Genomic DNA, 17,500 nt, shown 5'->3' with positions numbered 1-17,500 from the left:
CAGACGTAAAACGAGGCATAATACGCCTCGTTTACGTCTGAAAATAGGTTGTGTGAACCCAGCCTAATGCAACATTTTTTGCAATTCTGCATGTATAGTAAACAATTACTGGTTAGTTTGGTACTTTATTTACTGCTTTTGTCCTGCCTTATATATCACACTGTCCTGTTTGTGTGCAATCTTTTACATATTATATTTTAATTTGGTGCCTTTAGTGGTTTGTGCAACTATTTGTTAAAGTGATAATAATATATTTATATTCTGCTGCATTGTTTTGCATTCTGATTTTTGTGAGGCATCGAGGAAAATATTATAGGTTGGTGTATTTGGTGTGGTCCCCAGTGCAAGGATTATGATTGTTCAGACATGATAGACCTGATATAAGACGTAATATACTTTTTTATTTTTATATCCCATAAATGCCTGATAGGTGTGGCTCCCTCCACTGGGACCCTCATCTATTAAGAGAACAGGGGTCCCTCTTTATTAACCCCTTAAAGACAGGCCAATTTGAGTTTTTTCAGTTTTGTTTTTTCCTCCCGGCTTTCCAAAAGCCACAACTTTTTTTATTTCTTCGTTGACATAGCCATATGAAGGCTTATTTTTTTACGGGAAAAGTTGTCGTTTTTCCTGGCACCATTTATTGTACCACATAATATACTTAGAAGCTGAAAAAAAAAATTGTAGGGTGAAATGGCAAAAAAAGCGATTACACAATTGTTGGGAGGTTTTCTTTCTACGGCGTCCATCAAGCGGTAAAAACTACATATTCACCTTATTCTATAGGTTGATATGATTACAGCGGAACCAAATCTATATGTTTTGTTTAATGTTTTATCACTTTTTAAAAAAATAAAACTGTGCTATATTAAAAATGTTTTCTGTCGGCATAGTCTGAAAGTCATAACTTTTTTATTTTTCCATCAATTTAGCGGTGTGAGGCTTAAATTTTGCGGGGCGAGCTGTAGTTTTCACCGATACCATTTTGGCGTACATGCGACTTTTTGATCACTTTTTATAAAATGTTGTTGGAGAGCTAAGGTGACCAAAAACAGCAATTTGCATGTTTTTTATATAGATTTTTTTACTGTATTCAGCGAGTATGGAGCACGCTCAGCCCGTGAGCCCGCTCTATTCTTCCCATTAACGGCTGCCACGTACATGTAGGTGGTATGTCGATAAAGGGTTAAAGTCTATGGGAGTTATGGAAAGAGTCAGGCAAGCAGCGCTTTCCAGGATAGATAACAGAAGCATGGCTATTAGTGCTAAGAAAAAAATGCTCTAGAATTGTTATTTAATGGGGAATACAAGTGTTTACAAAAAAAAAATACGTCAGGGGAGCTAACAGATCTTCTGTAATACATTATTACTGTTTCTTAGGTTTACCTGTTTTTTTTTAACTTTGTTTAAAAAAAAAAAGTGGTACCAGTCAGTGGCTACGTTCATATAGGTTAAGGTGAGTGACATATAACCAACTAACTAGTGAAATTTGCCATTAAGGAGTCGGGTTGACATCCATGCTGTCAGCAACGGGTTTTGCAGAATTGTCTAAACCCACAAATTTTTAGCCCACATTCAGATGTTTTTTTGGTGCGGATTCTGCACTGAAAATTTGTTGCAATATACAGTACAATACATGGCAATAGAGTTTACAAAACCACATCAATGCATAGCAAAAAAAATCTGCACGGAAATGTGCATGCCGAGCATGTCTTGGATTTTCAAAACCGCAACATGCTCATTGTTTTGCATAAATGCAGCCGATTTTCATCGTCGATGCAGCAAATACACTGTGAAATCTTCCTTTCCCAAGGATTCCGCAGGTAAAAGTCAGCTACCCGTAGGCTTGCGAATTTGGAAACTATATACTAGTGCATGTAGCACACCAAATCGATAGGAAGGGTGTATTTTGCATAATTAAGTGATCAACTTAAAAGTTAGGTTTCCTTCCTCATTCAATAAACTTACTGATCTCTCTTGGGCCCTGCTGCAAAATCTCTACCAGGGCTCCCACTAATTGTCACAAGCATTCTATACTACTGCTGGCATTTTATGTGGCAGGATAGTCTTTGAGTCCCCTTAGGCTTTTAAGGCCTGAGTGTGCCTGAAATCTCTGCACCTCCTGTAGTTATGCTACTGACAATAGTATGTTGAAATAATACTCTTTTTTGACCAGACAAAAAAATTACAATTCCACGCAGGGGCGTAACTAGGAAAGACTGGGCCCCATAGCAAATTTTTGACTGCCCCCCCTCCACTGGGTGCCACACACAGCCCCTCCTTGTAGATAGGCACCCATGTAGATTGTGCCATACAGTCCCCCCTGTAGATTGTGCCATACAACCCCCCTGTAGATTGTGTCATACAGTCCCCCATGTAGATTGTGCCATAAAGACACACCTGTAGACAGTGCTATACAGCCCCCACTGTAGATAGTGTCACACCCCCCTTGTAGATAGTACCACCCTTCTCCCCTGTAGATAGTGCCCTCCTACCCCTTGTAGACAGTGCCATACAGCCCCCATGTAGATAGTGCCATACACCTCCCCTGTGGATAGTGCCCCACACCTCCCCTTGTAGATAGTGCCATACAGCCCCCCTCCCCACTGTAGATAGTCTCCCCCACCTCCCTCTTGTAAATAGTGCCATACAGCCACCCCTGTAGATAGTGCCCCCAACTTCCCCCTTGTAGATAGTGCCATACAGTCCCCCCTGTAGATAGTGGCATACAGCCCCCCTTGTAGACAGTGCCATACAGCCCCACTTGTAGAAAGCACCTGCCACTTCACCCTTGTAGATAGTTCCATGAAGCCCCCACTGTAGATAGCGCTTACAACTCCCCCTTGTAAATAGTGCCAAAGAGCCACCATTGTAGATAGTCCCCCTACTTTGCCCTTGTAAATAGTTTCCCCAACCTCCCCCTTGTAGATAGTGCCATACAGCCCCCTTTGTAGATAGTGCCATACAGCCCCCCTTGTAGATAGTCCCATACAGTCCCCCCCCCCCTGTAGATAGCGCTCACACCTCCCCTTTGTATATAGAGCCCTCAAACACATAAAACAACAAAATTATGCTCACTTCCTGCGAAGAACGGAGCTGCTCCACAGCATCCCCGACGGGATCCTTTGCGTAGGCCGGCGTGATCCAGTGACATCATCACACCGGCCTTCGCAGGGATCCTGTCCCTGCGCCTGATAGGCTGCAGGCCGAACGTGGCCTGTAGCCTAGTAAATGGCAGAGCAGGGAGATACCTCCCTGCTCTGCCATAGTGTTCAATAGTATCTGCGTCCAAAGGACGCAGATAATATTAAATGTGGCGATGCTACCGCAGGTAGCAGCCATTGCGGCTTCTAGCGGCCCCACAGGGCATGGTGGCCTCCTCATGCCACGGGCCCTGTAGCATGCTTTATGGCTGCTACAGCGGTAGTTACGCTGCAGTTAAAATTAGACATAGATCTTGCATGTTATGTTCTGAGTTATTCATTTGGAAAACTATAACCATGTAATTAGATTTTTTTTAATTTATTACGTTTTTAGACTTTTGTCTAACATGATAGACTTTTTTTTTTGCAAACTATTATTATAATATGTTTGCATTTATGCACTGTCTGCCTCTTAGCCTGTTTTAATTGCTTGTCCAGGAACTCAAGTCGTATGTCCCTGTTTTCAAATACCATATACTACAGATTTTAATGTGCAAAATGCCAATGTATAAGTCCAGTGTTTCAGACATACTGTCTCTTTTTGTTGCAGTGGATCAGTGTACCTTTTGCAATGACTCATCCCGCAGTAACAGACATCACAGTGACAGCTGTAGAAGAAGTCTACAAGGATCCTTGGCTGGGCAGCATAAGTAAAGAAGATGCCTGGTCTTGGATTGACAGCTTCTTGCTTCTGGTAAACAATACCTCCTTTCTATTTCTTCTGATTAATTGTGAGGTCTGTGTGAAAAGGGCACAGTGTGAAAAAAGATTACCTTTAGTTCAGATTGAGTGCTGTATTTGTATGATCATTCTCTTTAATTTAACATTCAGAATGAATTTGTGGGCTGGAAATCTAATAATGAGTAAACATTAATCCTTTCATGACCAAGGGTCAGGGGCGTAACTAGGAAAGACTGGGCCCCATAGCAAACTTTTGACTGGGGCCCCCCCTCCCCCGGGTGTCACACAACCCCCCCCCCCCTTGTAGATAGTGCCTTTTTTACAAACCCCCCCCTTTTGATAACGCCATACAGCCCCCCTGTAGATAACGCCATACAGCCCCCCTGTAGATAACGTCATACAGACCCCCCATAGATAACGCCATACAGTCCCCCTGTAGATAACACCATACAGCCCCCCCGTACATAACGCCATACAGCCCCCCCTGTAGATAACGCCATACAGCCCCCCTGTTGATAACGCCATACAGCCCCCTTTGTAGATAGCACCATACAGCCCCCTCTGTAGATATCTACAAAGGGGGCTGTATGGTGTTATCTACAGGGGGGCTGTATGGCGTTATCTATGGGGGGGCTGTATGACGTTAACTACGGGGGGCTGTATGGCGTTATCTACGGGGGGGCTGTATGGCGTTATCTACAGGGGGGACTGTATGGTGCTATCTACAGGGGGCTGTATGGCGTTATCTACGGGGGGCTGTATGGCGTTATCTACGGGGGGCTGTATGGCGTTATCTACAGGGGGCTGTATGGCGTTATCTACAGGGGGGACTGTATGGCATTCCCTACAGGGGGGACTGTATGGCGTTCCCTACAGGGGGGGGCTGTATGGCACTATCTACAGGGGGGGCTGTATGGCGTTATCTACAGGGGGACTGTATGGATGGCGCTATCTACAGAGGGGGCTGTATGGCGTTATCTAGAGGGGGGACTGTATGGCGTTATCTACGGGGGGCAGTATGGCGTTCCCTACAGAGGGGGCTGTCTGGCGTTACCTACAGGGAGTCTGTATGGCGTTCCCTACAGGGGAGGTCTGTAGATAACGCCATACAGCCCCCCCTGTAGGGAAAGCCATACAGCCCCCCCCTGTAGGGAACGCCATACAGCCCCCCCTGTAGGGAACGCCATACAGCCCCCCCCCCTGTAGGGAACGCCATACAGCGTCCCCCCCTGTAGGGAACGCCATACAGCGTCCTCCCCCTGTAGGGAACGCCATACAGCGTCCCCCCTGTAGGGAACGCCATACAGCGTCCCCTCCTGTAGGGAACGCCATACAGCGTCCTCCCCATGTAGGGAACGCCATACAGCGTCCCCCCCCCTGTAGGGAACGCCATACAGCGTCGTCGTCCCTGTAGGGAACGCCATACAGCGTTTCCCCCCCCTGTAGGGAACGCCATACAGCATCCCCCCCTGTAAGGAACGCCATACAGCCCCCCCTGTAGGGAACGCCATACAGCCCCCCCCCTGTAGGGAACACCATACAGCGCCCCCTCCCAAATAAATGCGACCTACAGTGTGTCCTAATAAAAGACATGTATCCCCTATCCACAGGATAGGGGATACATGTGTGATCGCTGGTAGCGATAGGGAGAAAGGGGGACCGAAAGTCCCCCTGAAGTTCTCCATGACTAACCTCTGACTTCCGGTGTCTGCGCAGCTCAATAACAATGAAAGGAGCGCTGGTCACGCATGCGCACAAGCAGGACCGGCGCTCCATTCATTTCTCCGGAGCTGCTGACACAGACCCCGGAAGTCCGAGGTTTGTGATGGAGAACTTCAGGGGACTTTTAGTCCCCCGTTCTCCCTATCAATGCCAGCGGTCACACATGTATCCCCTGTCCTGTGGAGAGGGGATACATGTCTTTTGTTTAATGGCAGAGCGGGGAGATACCTCCCTGCTCTGCCGTAGTGATCAGTGGCGTCCCGCTGTAGCAGCTATAGCGGCTGCTAGCGGAGCCTCCGGCCATGGTGGGGGCCCATGCCGGCAGGCGACACAGGCCCCCTCATGCCGCGGGCCCCGTAGCAGCAGCTACTGCTGCTACGGCGGTAGTTACGCCACTGCCATGGGTCATTGATACCCCTGTGTCCAGGTCAAATTTTCCATTTTTGATATTCACTTCTTTAAACGATAATATCTTTGCAACCACTTTGAATATCACGAACATTTTTACTTTGTTTTTTACAAGACTTTTGAGGCTTTCATTTTCTAGATTACTTTAATTAATTCCATGTTTTTAATTTTTATCATGAGCAGACAAATCACTAAAAATGTGAAAAAAAAACAACTTTTTTGCAATTTATATATAGCTCTGTAACAATAAGTCTTCTTTTCGCTCTATCAGCCTGGATCGCTGTGAGGGGAGAGTGAAGAGGGCTATATTCCCACTACGTGAAAAAAAAGGGCAGTTAACAATGGATTAACTGTCAGTTTTTCATGGCTGTTTTGCATCGGTGTGTCTCAAAATTTGAATCTATTTCCCGGCCGTCGAACCGTTTTTAACCGCCATTTGCCATCCATTTTTCATGGCCCTTAAAAAAAAATGGATGAATTTTATTTGTTAGGGTTTTTTTGTCCCAACCCCCTGAAAACACCACAGTGCCCATGTAGATAGTGCCGCAATATCCCTGTAGATAGTGCCACATTGCCCACAGTAGACATTGCCTGTTCAAACAAAGACAGTGCCCACATAGTGCCACAGTTCACACTGTAGATAGTGCCCACATAGTGCCACAGTTCTCACTGTAGATAGTGCCCATATAGTGCCACAGTGCCTATGTAGATAGTGCCACACCCTCTGTATATAGCAACCCCTGTAGATAGCACCACACCCCCTGCAGATAGTGCCATCCCCCTATAGATAGCACTACCACCTGTATATAGCACCATCCCCCTGCAGTTAGCACCATCCCTCCTGCAGTTAGCGCCATCCCCCCTGAAGTGAGCGTCACCCCCTGCAGATAGCGCCTCCTCCCCTTTAGATAGCACCACCCCCTGTAGGAAGCACAATCCCCCTGTAGGTAGCATCAGACCCCCTACAACTGTAGATAGCGCCACATAAACTCCCTCTAGGACGGAATTCACGGTCAGAGAGCTATAGCCAGGGATTCCGCAGCTAGAGGGAGCACTTCACCTCTCTGTCTATATATGGGCAATGACATCAGGGGCTCACTCTAGGAGCGGAGTCCCCGACCAGAGTGTTGCCGACACTCTGGCCAGGGGTTTCGCTCCTAGAGGGAGCCCCTAACGACACTGTCCTTATATATAAACATTGGCAGCCTGGAACGGGTTTAATGAGTGCAGTGCTGCTTCATTGTAAACAGCGCTGCACTCTCAAGTCTGCCGCGGCTTTGAGAGCTCCAAAATACACCCCCTCTGTAGATAGCACTAAACACAACTCTCCTGGGGGGGGTGGAGAGATGTCGGGGGGCTCCCTCTAGGAGGGGAATCCCTAGAGGGAGCCCCCCTGTAGATAGCGCCATTCCCTCTGAAGATAGTGCCACCCCGTGCATATAGCTTCACCCCTCCTGTAGATAGCACCCCCCGTTTGTCGATAGCGCCACCCAAGCCCCCTCTTGTAGTGGAATCTCCGGTCAGATCGCTCTGGCCAGGGATTCCGCTCCTAGAGGGTGCTTAGGTGGCGCTATCTACAGGGGGTTTGCGCTATCTACAGCAGAGTTGTGTGTGGCGTTATCTAAATGGGCGGTGTATTCCAGGGCTCTCAGAGCCCCGTCAGACATGAGAGGGCAGTACTGCTTACAATGAAGCAGCACTGCACTCATTAAACCCCGTTCCAGGCTGCCAACGTTTATATACGTGAAAACTGCACGGGGCATCCGCAGTTGAAAGGTATATAGCCATATGGATGTTGTGAAGGGGTTAAAGATGAGCAAATTAATTCTACCCTAATCCAATTCAGTCTGTATGTCTGGGTTTGCAGGCACGAAGCGTGACAAAACGGTGACCGCCAGCAAGCTTCGGCTGCCATTTTGCTGACTGGGCTTTAAAAGGCATGTCCATCAGTGGTTGACAATAAATAACACTGCACACGGTACGGCGCAAGCGCTAGTTCTCCTTGTTGTACTCAATGTTATTCAACGGATATTGCTGATGAACGTGCCTGGTCACATGTCCCTCCATCAACGGCCTGGTCAAAACGGGAGGGCCGTACACTCTGTGGGGGAGGCTGTGCTAACAAGGGGGTGGCGCTTCACAGAATACTGTTTCCCACACATGAGTAAAAATAAACAAAGCTTCAAAGAGACTGGATAGGTCAGAGAAGACATCAGAAACTCAGACACAAGTTCTCAGGGCAATTGGAGGGAGCTCTTGCAATTCGCAGCAAATTTATCATTTGAATATGACCCAAAACAAATTTTGTGAAATGAGCTCATCTCTAGTAAATATCTGAATTTGCTGAACAGTTGAATATAATATTTTCTTCCCACTGACAGCCATTTCAGACTGGGGAGAGGATCACTATACTGTTGAATCAGAATAATCTTGTTTTAAAGCAGCTATGTAAGGGCAGCATATTACAGGGACAGGTCTGTTCTCATATTAGCCCAATCTGCACAAAAAATACTGTGCTGTTTAGCTAATAGGGGCATTTAAAGCCAAAACAGCAAAAAAATATTGTTGCGTTTGGCAAATAGGAGTAAAAAATACACCGGACTTACAGTTATGAGTCTGGTGTATTTATGAGGAGAGCGCTCCCATCCCCCGCCTTTCAACACCCTCCTCACAGTGATTGACAGACTTCTGTGTATCTGCAATTCTGCATACGCATCAGCCATCCATTAATCACTTTAAGTATGGCAGTGGAAGGCAAGGAGAGGCGAGGGGAGCACTCTTCCCATGAATTCACCAGGCTCATGACTATGAGTCCAGTATATTATTTAATCGCTCCTATTAACCAAACGCAACAATATTATTTTTATTTTATTTTTTGCTATTTTGGCTAATAATAGAGTGGACTTGTCCCTGTAATATGCTGCTCTTACGTAGGGCTGGCAGTAACCAGGGGTTCGGGTGATCCCCGTTTTGAATATAGGTGTGGGTCCCAGAACTGGGATCTCTCAGACATCTCGTGGACATGCTATATATCTTTTAGTTGGGCATACCGCTTTAACTTTATAGCTGTGTGAAGGGACGATTTGAAAATACAAAGCTTCAACTTTTATTAAGATATGTTATAAAATTAATCGGTACAGATTTTGGACCTGTTAAAATTAAATAAAATGAAATTATGTGTACTAGCCTTTTACTGCCCTAAATAACGACAGATAATACTATTAACTCCTTCACTATCTTAAACCACCAGGAATATTAAGGCATATTACCAGGAAAACTATCGCTTACCCCTAAACCACCCTATGTAAAACCATGTCATTTAGTACATTTAAAAAGTTGCAAAGTTAGCATAATAGGGGGATACTTTGTCATCTCGGTTGTGGGCACCAATGGATTTGCAAACTCCCCGATCCTGTGTTTGCCTTTTTAGGCCATTCCTATTTGTGGGGAAGAACACAGTAGTGACTTTTCTATCTCCACTATATGGATTCTCCTTTGCGCAGATTATTTGATATATAATACTACTATTTATCCTTTTATTGCTGATGGAGAAAAGGCAGTTATGCTGCTGTTTGAATCAGTAAAGATCAGTTCCCTGTCAACAAGGTGGGGGTCCCATTCCGACTTCCTGCTGAGTCCAATCAATTCTAGTTACGCCCTTGAGAGTATGAATTTTAAGATCAGTTGAAAATTTTGAGAGAGAGTTTATTGGGATCTCTTTTTTTGGAATGGATTCTGTGCTAAATTTTCTATTTTGCAGATTTTAGGAGGAATCCCGTGGCAGGCATATTTCCAAAGAGTGTTATCAGCATCCTCGGCAACTTATGCTCAAGTTCTCTCTATTTTAGCTGCCTTTGGATGTTTATTGATGGCTATCCCTTCAATTCTCATTGGCGCTATAGGAGCTTCCACAGGTATGTAAAGTTTACATGAATTCATATTTTCATTTTTTTGAAAAAGAAAAGTATTTTTTACAGTTAGGGCATGTTCACATGCAGTAGCAAAATACGTCTAAAATTACGGAGCTGTTTTCGGCTGAAAACAGCTCCTGATTTTCAGACGTTTTTGTAACTACTCATGTTTTTCGCGGCGTATTTTACGGACGTTATTTGAGCTGTTTTTCAATGGAGTCAATGAAAAACGCCTCCAAAAATGTCCCAAGAAGTGTCCTGCACTTCTGTGACACGGGCGTCTTTTTACGCGCCATCTTTTGACAGCGACGCGTAAAATTACACCTCATGGGAACAGAACATCGTAAAACCCATTGAAAGCAATGGGCAGATGTTTGTAGGCGTAATGGAGCCATTTTTTCAGGCGTAATTCGAGGTGTAAAACGCCAGAATTACGTCTGAAAACACTGCGTGTGAACATACCCTAACTATATATCTGCAAAAGTACAAACTCAGAATTGTACGTAGGATAAAGTAATTTGTATTTGTTTAGGTATACTATAGACATATATCAATGTCTCCGAGACAAGTTCTGGTGCTTTGTAAAAACTGTAACATATTATTTAAAAAGTTGCATTATCAAAATGATATATACTAATATAAGAGATACAAGCTTTGTTAAAGGAAATGTGTCGCTAGAAATTATTTTTTTTCCCAGTTAAACAATTAGTATTTAAGTGATTACACATTGTTTTAATTTTTTATTTTTTTCACAAGTCAGGAAATATTAGAAATTAGATTCTAATTTATAACATTTCCATGTGCTGGTCACTAGAGGGAGCAGTTCCCAAAATTGCAGCATGGTCACAGTGGTAAATGAACCTCATTGATTTATGCGGCAAATTTGGGGTGGACACACTCTCCTCTAGTGTCCCCCCACAATCCCCCCTCCAAACCTCTTCAAACCTCCTACACTGTGTGCCGCCATTTTCTTAGCGACTGCACAGTGTAGGAGGATTAGATACAGGGCTCAGAAGACAGTATCACACAAACATACACGAACATAATACACACATCACATACACGAACATAATACACACATCACATACACGAACATACACGAACATAAATTACCTGCTCCTGCCGCCGCCGCTGGTCTACGCTCCTTGCGCCTTCGCTTCGTTGAACATATGGCCGGAAGCTGCGGCCGGAAGTCGTCATCTTACTGTCCGGCAGCGGCTTCCGGTCCACATGAAAATGGCGCCGGATTCCACGAACAAGCTTAGTTTTGGTCTGTGTGGGAGCGGCGCATGCACCGTTCCCACACAGACGGCGTACGCCGTATTCCATCTCTGTATGTGTAGTTAATCGACACATACAGAGATGAAAAAAAATGCCAGCCCTCATAGAGAAGTAAAAGTAAGAACACAGTAAAAACTTTAGTCACAGCACTAATAAATAAAATTTGTGTTTATATTTTATTAAAAGCAATATAATAATAAAAAAAAAAATCATGACACCGTCCCTTTAAGTTTCTAACTGATCTGATATTCTTTTCATCCGTGTATGATACAAATTCATCAATATTCATCAATAGATGAGTAGACGAATTGATTGCACCAGCTATGACTAATAAACCACGCCCCTACCACTTCCTGCCACACCCCTTTTAGGACTGAATGAAAAGAATATAATAACAATTTTAAAGCTACAACATGCTGTTATCTGTTTTTAAGCACAGCAGCCTACTAATGTAAGACAACACAAAATTTTATTTTATAATTTCTTCTAAAAGAATGACTGTGTTTCCACATTTAATTTTATTTTTTTTCAGAATGGAATCAAACTGCCTATGGTTTACCTGATCCACAGACCAGAAATGAAACAGATATGATCCTGCCCATTGTACTCCAATATTTGTGTCCTCCTTACATTTCTTTCTTTGGTCTTGGTGCCGTATCCGCTGCTGTGATGTCATCCGCTGACTCTTCAATCTTGTCTGCTAGCTCTATGTTTGCCAGGAATATCTATCAACTTTCATTTAGACAAAATGTAAGTTACTCCTGAGTGGTTTCAGTTACCACACAAGGATTGTCACACACTGAAAAATAAAATAAATAAATATTAATAATCATTTTCATAATTATAAAAAAAATATAAAAAATTATTAAAAACTATTTACATGAATAATTTTTTTTAATTGATTTTCTTGTTACAATGGCGTCTGTCAGTGGTGGGTATTTTAGGCAGCAAGGGAACAGTCAGTTCTTAAAGCTAGAAGCAAGAAAATAGTAACCAAAGGGCATCTAAGCGACTCTGATAAGGGAGATATTGTAATGGTTAGATGACTGCGTTATAGCATCTCCAATTCAGCAGGCCTTATGCGGTATTCTGTTATGTTGTGGTTAGTACCTACCAAAGATGGTCCAAGGAATGACAACCGGTGAACCGATCACAGGGACATCTGCGCCCAAGGCCCATTGATGCGTATGAGGAGCAAAGGCTAGCCCATCTGGTCTAATCCTACAGAACAACTACTGTACTATTGCATTGCTGAAAAAGTTAATGCTGGCTATAATAGAAAAGTGTCAGAACACACAGTACATGAGAGCCTGCTGCATTTAGGTCTGCGTAGCCACAGACCAGTCAGGGCACCTACAATGTGCAAATGAGCATCAGAATTGGACCATGGAGTAATGAAAGAAGGTGGTCTGGTCTGATGAATCACATTTTCTTTTACATCATATGGACATTAGGGTGCATCTGCGTTGCTTACTTGGGGAAGAGATGTCACCAGAATGCACTATGAGAAGAAGGCAAGCATGTGCAAGCAGTGTGATGCTCTGGGCTATGTTTTGCTTGGAAACCTTGGGTGCTGGCATTCATGTAGATGTTACTTTGACACGTAACACCTACCTAAACATTGTTGTAGGCCAAGTACACCCCTTGAGGGCAAAGATCATTCTGAAGTAGTAGAGATGCTCTTCACTACAGACCTTCATCAAGCCTGAGAAGGCAGTGGCTACAGCCAGGCGTATCCCATGCCGGGGAACCTGACATGTCCGTGCATCACATGGACAGCCCATTAATTTAAATAATCATTGTGTAATGATACTTTTCCCCTGTGGTGGCGTTGCAGCGAATTAAACATTTTCTGTGATTTTCCCTCGCAGATTACGAAGATATCATTATGCCAGCAGTGGCATACCCTGTAATTATTATTTTATTATTTGTCTTATTTGGGGTGGGGGTCCCTTCCTACAACAAGGGATTGTCCAAACAGGTCAACCCCTTTAAAAAAAAACTTCAATAGGGAGGAAAGATATTCCTTGCCAGGTCAAGTCCCTGCCTTCTCCGATATTCATCTGCTGTCCACTTTGGCAACGAGATGAGGATCCTGAAATGGGGACCTTTCTCTATTAACTCAAAATATTGTACATAAATGGGTTTCTAAACTAGACATCCTGTTAAATGCACTACTTATTTTATGTAGTTTAAAGGGACTGGACCAAGGAAAATGTATTAGCAAGAAAATTTGCAGTACTGGTTGTGATGCGATTACAATAAAGCGACTCTCATGTTTGGCCATTTCAGCTCACTTGTCAATTGTAAACTATCTGATCACTCTAGGATATGTCCAGCCATGCATAGGGGATACTGAGATGGTCTTAGATGGTATAGCAAAAATCATTGGTTAAAGGCTATCTTTATTTATTGATTATTTACATACTTTCAATGATGTTTCTTGTAGGCTAAAATAATATCTTTTAACTGAAATTACATTTATTTTTCAGGCATCAGAGAGGGAGATTTCCTTGGTTATGAAGATCACTGTCTTTATATTTGGAGCTGGTGCAACAGCAATGGCATTGTTGGCAAAGTCGGTCTATGGACTTTGGTATCTGAGCTCTGACTTGGTCTACATCGTAATTTTCCCTCAATTGCTCTGTGTCTTATTTATCAAAGGAACCAACACTTATGGCTCTATCATAGGGTATATCTTTGGGCTTTTTCTAAGAATAAGCGGAGGAGAACCCTATTTACATCTTCAGGCTCTTATCTGTTACGGAGACTGCTACGTAGACAAGAATAATATATATTTGCAAAGATTCCCATTTAAAACACTCTCTATGCTGGTTTCATTTTTAACCAATATAGGCATCTCTTACTTGGCCAAGTATCTATTTGAAAAGGGGATATTGTCACCAAAGTTTGATTTCCTAAATGCTGTGGTAGCTAAGCACAGTGAAGAGAACATGGACAAGACAACTCTTGTGAAGAATGATAATATCAATTTGTCGGAGTTAGCTCCAGTGAACCCAAGACACAGCATAACACTTGGATCCACATTTGTAAATAAGGAGGCCCTCAGTGACTTGGACTCAAGCCCAGAGTCTCCAGAACTTGAAAACAAGGACCTCTGATATAGCCATAGTAAGAATGCTCCTTCTACATAATTATCAAAGACATCTCTATAAACTGAATTAAAGATGGTAAGCAGTGTTTTACTAAAATGTAATGATTTTATATATGTATGTCATTGCACAATTATACATACACATCATACCACCCTCCCAGTATAAAGGCACAGACTAGAAATCGATTTTCAAACATTAGAAAAACCTTTACCAGAATGTTGTGATGACTTAACGGGTTATTAAAGAGGCTCTGTCACCACATTATAAGTGCCCTATTTCCTATATAAGGAGATGGGCGCTGTAATGTAGGTGACAGTAATGCTTTTTATTTAAAAAAAACGATCTATTTTCACAACGTTAGGAGCGATTTTGGTTTATGCTAATGAGCTTTCTTAATGCCCAAGTGGGCGTATTTTTACTTTCGACCAAGTGGGCGTTGTATAGAGGAGTGTATGACGCTAACCAATCGGCATCATGCACTCCTCTCCATTCATTTACACTGCACTAGCGATATAGTTATATTACTATGTGCAGCTACATACACAAACACTACATTACTGCAGTGTCCTGATAATGAATACACATGAAATCCAGCCTGGACGTCATGTGTACTCAGAATCCTGACACTTCTGACTCTTTTCTGTGAGATTCCAGCAACGGATACGAAATCTCGTTTACCTCCGTAATCTCGCGAGATTTCGTATCTGTTGCTGGAATCTCACAGAAAAGAGTCAGAAGTGTCAGGATTCTGAGTACACGTGACGTCCAGGCTGGATGGTCATGTGTATTCATTATCAGGACCCTGTAGTAATGTTAGGGCTTGTGTATGTAGCTGCACATAGTGATATATCTATATCGCTATTGCAGTGTAAATGAATGGAGAGGAGTGCATGATGCCGATTGGTCAGCGTCATACACTCCTCTATACAACGCCCACTTGGTCGAAAGTAAAAATACGCCCACTTGGGCATTAAGAAACAAATTAGCATAAACCAAAATCGCTCCTAACGTTGTGAAAATAGATCGTTTTTTTAAATAAAAAGCATTACTGTCACCTACATTACAGCGCCCATCTCCTTATATAGGAGATAGGGCACTTATAATGTGGTGACAGAGCCTCTTTAACATCATAAACATTTATGGCATATCCACACTTGCTCCGCTGTTTCTGTAACTCACATAGACATGAATCAAGAGAGCTGCGGCCACATCTTCGTTCATTCTCCGCCTGAATGTGGCGCCTGCCCTAAAAGGTCGGGACGGGGGTTGGGTGACCCCCATTCTGGAGATTAGTGCGGGTCCCAGATGTGGATGTTTAATAAATGTATTTGAGGGGAATAGTACTTTTTTACTTTCTGGACTAAATTTTGTCGTGAAGACCCAGCAATAAGCAACATGTCAAAGGTCACACATGTGTACACACACACACACACACACACACACAGACGCACGCACTCACGCACACACGCACACACACACACACACTTAGATACAGAGTTCAATGTAATCACTCCACCAAAAATATCTATTGTGTGTATTTCATAATAAACACGTAGCTTCATGTTGTTTCTTAAGAACCTAAATTATTATACAGTATTTATAGACAAAGTGGTCACTATTATAAAGATGGCTTTCGTATTACATTGATTTGTATGCTATGGTTTCATGACACCAGCGGTTCTGCACTGTTTTTACTTATGTGACCAGGAACAACTAATAAAATGGTTTGTTTAAATGCTCACTTACCTGAATATATATGATACACTTCAGTGCCAAAACAATGTAACATTGTTATATCCCATTTGTAACATTAGAAACTAAAAGGAATGTGCATAGAATATGAAGAAGCATACTTACCTGGCATATTTATGGTGAAATATTAGTTGTATAGAATTATTTATTCAGCCATCATTAGATCGTGCAATACAGATACGTTTTTTTCTATGAGTCTCTATGATTATGTGGATAAAAAAATGTATTTTTATTTTTTCCTTCTTTTGCTGAGTAATGTTTTATAGAAAAAAAACTCTATTTTTTTGGCGCCTCTTTCCGAAAGCCATAACTTTTTTTTCTTGCACCATTTTGGGGTGCATGTTTTACAAAGGATTCAAAAACTGCGCAAATAAATAAGTTCACACGCAATCGCTAAGTGAATAGATATATAGTTTACTTAAATGACAAAGACAAAAAACATACAAGATATCAAAAGATACTTATACAAAGGTAAAGCAACTGATACATACAAGATAAACAAAGAGTATATACACTTAGTTTTTTATTATGTGGGAGGGCCAGCTGTTGCATATCACAATATCCAGAAGATGCAGGAAGAGTAGCATCCTACCAACATTTCTAGGTCAACACTGTACTTATTAGTGCGTGTGATGGGCTCTGCTTTTTTTGCCCATTTAATCCTCTTATTTCCCTGAAAATTTCTAATTTCCCCGTGGCAAATTACCAGAGACTAGCCATCGAATACTTTTTCAAACAAATTAGTAAGAGAAATTAGTATAAAGAGGTCTGTGTGATGTGCATGTATGCTCTGAGCTCTTACTCTTAGGAATATATAACATCCCCGTGCTTGGTTCCCTGTCTGTACATCATTGCAAAGACTAAAGCTGCAGTTAGAGCTAAAGTGGATAAATAAACATTCCACCCCATGATCTTTAATTAAGTTTTGTCAATGGCAAATTGTCCACCTTTAACTTTTCTTAAATTTGGCTAAGGACTCCAATTTCTCATGAAAAACATTCAATACAATATCACGATATGCTAGCAAAACCCTTAAAAAGACTGCAATTCTCATCACAACCACCGGGTAGCCACACATAGACACATACAGCATATACATCTTGTGACAGCTACAGGGTCTCTGGTGCAGGAAAGCATGGGGGATTATTGTGCCCCTTAACACCATTAGCCTATTGCTAAGGTGACATCACTACCAAAGAACAGACCCTAAGGAGGAATCTGTCCCTGCCCTTTACAACTTTAATGGTCTGCTACAGTCTTTGTTCCCCCCTTTCTCTGTGTTGATGGGTGAGGGGATTGCAGGCTGTCCACGGTTGCAAATGCATTGTGTAGAGACCCATTTCCGTGGTAACTTTGGCTGTTCAGGACCATCATTTAAACAACATTGTTGTCCCTGTTCTTCAGGGAAGAGCTTTGAAGGAATTAC

General features: G+C 42.8%; 1 protein-coding gene across 1 annotated transcript in view; it reads left to right on the top strand.

Annotated features, from left to right (window-relative positions):
* Positions 1-14,588, top strand: part of SLC5A7 (solute carrier family 5 member 7) — a 42,060-nt gene extending 27,472 nt beyond the window's left edge. Inside the window, exons 6-9 of the mRNA XM_075850337.1 lie at positions 3,754-3,897; positions 9,775-9,928; positions 11,739-11,956; positions 13,699-14,588. Coding sequence (XP_075706452.1) covers positions 3,754-3,897; positions 9,775-9,928; positions 11,739-11,956; positions 13,699-14,328 — 1,146 coding nt within the window. The 3' untranslated portion in view covers positions 14,329-14,588. The remainder of the gene's footprint in view (positions 1-3,753; positions 3,898-9,774; positions 9,929-11,738; positions 11,957-13,698) is intronic.
* The last annotated feature ends 2,912 nt before the right edge of the window (positions 14,589-17,500 follow it).

The sequence above is a fragment of the Rhinoderma darwinii genome, chromosome 2, assembly GCF_050947455.1.
Source record: "Rhinoderma darwinii isolate aRhiDar2 chromosome 2, aRhiDar2.hap1, whole genome shotgun sequence".
NCBI classification, from domain to species: domain Eukaryota; kingdom Metazoa; phylum Chordata; class Amphibia; order Anura; family Rhinodermatidae; genus Rhinoderma; species Rhinoderma darwinii.
The sequence above is the reverse complement of the archived record's forward strand: the minus strand, read 5'-3'. Positions and strand labels throughout refer to the sequence as shown.